The sequence below is a fragment of the Buceros rhinoceros genome, unplaced genomic scaffold (genome assembly GCF_000710305.1).
Source record: "Buceros rhinoceros silvestris isolate BGI_N320 unplaced genomic scaffold, ASM71030v1 scaffold35545, whole genome shotgun sequence".
Lineage (NCBI taxonomy): Eukaryota > Metazoa > Chordata > Aves > Bucerotiformes > Bucerotidae > Buceros > Buceros rhinoceros.
In genome coordinates this window covers 514-3,091 of record NW_010413965.1, presented here as the reverse complement: position 1 = coordinate 3,091, position 2,578 = coordinate 514, and the positions used below count along the sequence as shown (strand labels likewise).

At 55.6% G+C, this 2,578-nt stretch overlaps 1 protein-coding gene across 1 annotated transcript; it reads right to left on the bottom strand.

The window, feature by feature from the left end:
- Window positions 1-248: 248 nt before the first annotated feature.
- FICD (FIC domain containing) lies at window positions 249-2,571 on the bottom strand. Its single transcript, XM_010136947.1, has 2 exons — window positions 2,226-2,571; window positions 249-1,341 (listed from the first exon to the last, which is right to left on the bottom strand). The coding sequence occupies exons 1-2, from the start codon at window positions 2,515-2,517 to the stop codon at window positions 266-268; spliced, it is 1,368 nt and encodes a 455-aa protein (XP_010135249.1). The 5' UTR covers window positions 2,518-2,571; the 3' UTR covers window positions 249-265.
- Between the last annotated feature and the right edge of the window lie 7 nt (window positions 2,572-2,578).

Genomic DNA, 2,578 nt, shown 5'->3' with positions numbered 1-2,578 from the left:
CACCTTGTTCAGCACCTCTGACACCTCTCCCCACCTTCCAGTAGATCAAGCAAGTTCTAGTGCACAGTCAACATCAACAGTTCACGTTTCAGCTTGGCATAATGTATATAAATAAATTACATTAATTTAATCAAATGTAAGACCCTTTAAATAAATGAACCACTAACGAGCAACACCTCCTGTGGAGTGATTTCCCAGCAGGAACAGGGGGGCTTGGCGTTGCTGTTCTCCCACGTGCTCGTTGGCTCCTGAACATCCCCAGCCCTCAAGTCTTGATGGGGATAGTTTGTTCGCACCCCGCAGCGCTGCCGTCTGCTTCAGGTAAGGCCACGGAGTGCTCGGTGGTGGCGATGAGCAGCATGTCCAGAGTCGTCTCGGTACACTTGGCAATGAAGCGGATGAAAGGCCTCACGTCGCCCTCGTTGGCTGCTTCCAGGACATGGTAATACTCGGCGCGCTGCTCCTTGCGGATGGTGATGGGGGGGTAACCTGCCTGCATCAGGATGAGGTTCATGAGCAGGCGCGAGGTCCTCCCGTTGCCATCCACGAAGGGATGGATGTACACCAGCTTGTAGTGGGCTAAGGCGGCAAATTCCACCGGGTGCAAGCTCATGGCATCTTCTGAGTTAATCCACTGCACCAGCTCCTGCATCTGTTTCTCCACGTCCTGGGGGTGGGGTGGGATGTGATGGCCTACAAAGACCTGAGTCGTCCGGAAGCGCCCCGCCTCCACCGGGTCAGCGTAGCCCAGCACCCTGCGGTGGATCTCCAAGATGTCGCTGATGGTCACGGAGCCGATGCGCGACACCAGCGTGGTGTTGACGTACTTGAGAGCCGCGTGCATGCCGATCACCTCGTTCTGCTCCACCAGGCTCTTTCCAGGCACGGCGTATCTGGTCTCGATGATGTGGCGTATTTCGGACAGCGTCAGAGTGTTCCCTTCAATGGCGACCGTGTGGTAGATGTGGTGGTAGTAGGACTCCTCCATCACCCGGCGCAGGGCGGAGTTGCCTTTGGGGATGGCCATCACTTTTTTGACCTTGCTGTCAATGATGCTAAAATACCTCTGGTCTATCTCTTCAACCAAAGGCAGCGTCCGGTCCCGGTTGATCAAAGCCTTCTCATTCCAGGGGGAAATGGTTAACGCTTTCGAGTACAAATAGTCAGCTTGAAGAATGTCTTTTTCCTCTTCGGAAAAGATACCAAACTCATTCAGAGCATCCACGTAATCGGGGTCCATTTTGAGGGCATACACAAAGAGTTTGTGGGCTTTCTCCCGCTTGCCTTGGCGCTTCATCTCGAGGGCTTGATTCAGAGCCGCTTTGGCTTCCAACTTCACTTCTGAAAGGCAACAACAGCAGTTAGAGAACGGGGTGGTGGCGCTGAAAACCGCCCGAGTTCACCGCTGTAAAGATGAGACGGAGCCAGCCCAGAAGAACTCGTACTCCAGGCTGTGCCGGGCTGCAAGCACAGAGGCTCACGCCACGTGTTCACGCCGAGTACGCGGCAGCAGAGCTGTTCCTGTGAGCAGTGCGGCTCAAGCTGGCCACAGGCGTGTAGTCATCCCGGCCACGCTCGCTCTGGCCACCAGGCTGCTGTGCGTGGGAGTCCTGACTGCACTCTCTTGGCAATAACGCCGGTTCTTTCACTGTGGCACAGCCACGGCTGCCAACACCACTTTGATCTGGTTCTTTACTGAAGTATGAAGCACCTTCGCAGCAATAACAGCTTTAATGTGAACAAGGAGACGGTGCTGGAATTGTAATGGTTCCTTTCGACACTTTCTAAATTAATGCCCTGGCCAATAAAGGCAACGACTGCGGCCTGTCGTTGCCAGAAAGGCCGTTCTATGACAGCCAGGATCTCAGGACTGAGGCCGTATATCGCAGGCGACTGCGTATGAAAACACTACTCCATGTTCTAGTTCCCTCTGCAGAACCTACTAGTACCGAAAACATGAGGAAAAAGTTCTGAGTGACGAAGCAGTGCTGAGAGAACACCAGCACATCGCCGGCAATGGAATGTGGTTGGGCTGCTGGCAGCGGCAGGTCCGACCTCTGGATCATTTACAGCTGATGTGTAAGTTGTAGCTCGGCAGTGAGAGTTTGTCGCTATTACGGGGTATAGGAGACCATCAGGTGGGGGAACAGACCCCCAGACCGGGGTGATATTAGACAGTGTTCCCCTGCACCCGCCCGCTCCCCTGCCCCACTCCCCCCTCTTACCTGGGGGGGCTTTGCCTTTCAGCACCAGCAGCTCCAGTCCGTTGGAGGTGACGCTCAGCCCGGTTGTCTGTCCTGTGTATCTGGTGACCCCCGAGGAGCCCGCCCCCAGTTTACTTTTCAGGAAGGAGAGTCCTTTGAGCACTGCCTGGCACTGGTCTTCCACCGCAGCCAGCGGCAGCAGCAGCATCATGAGCGAGCCCAGGAGGAGCACGAGCACGGCCGCCCACCTGACGCGGCCCCACAGCGTTACCCATTTCAGCTCGGGATCTGCTGCCATAGACAAGAGATTCATCCTGCTTCCAGCGCGGGGACGAGGAACATCTCCTTTCCCACCGCTCCCACCTGGGAAGAGA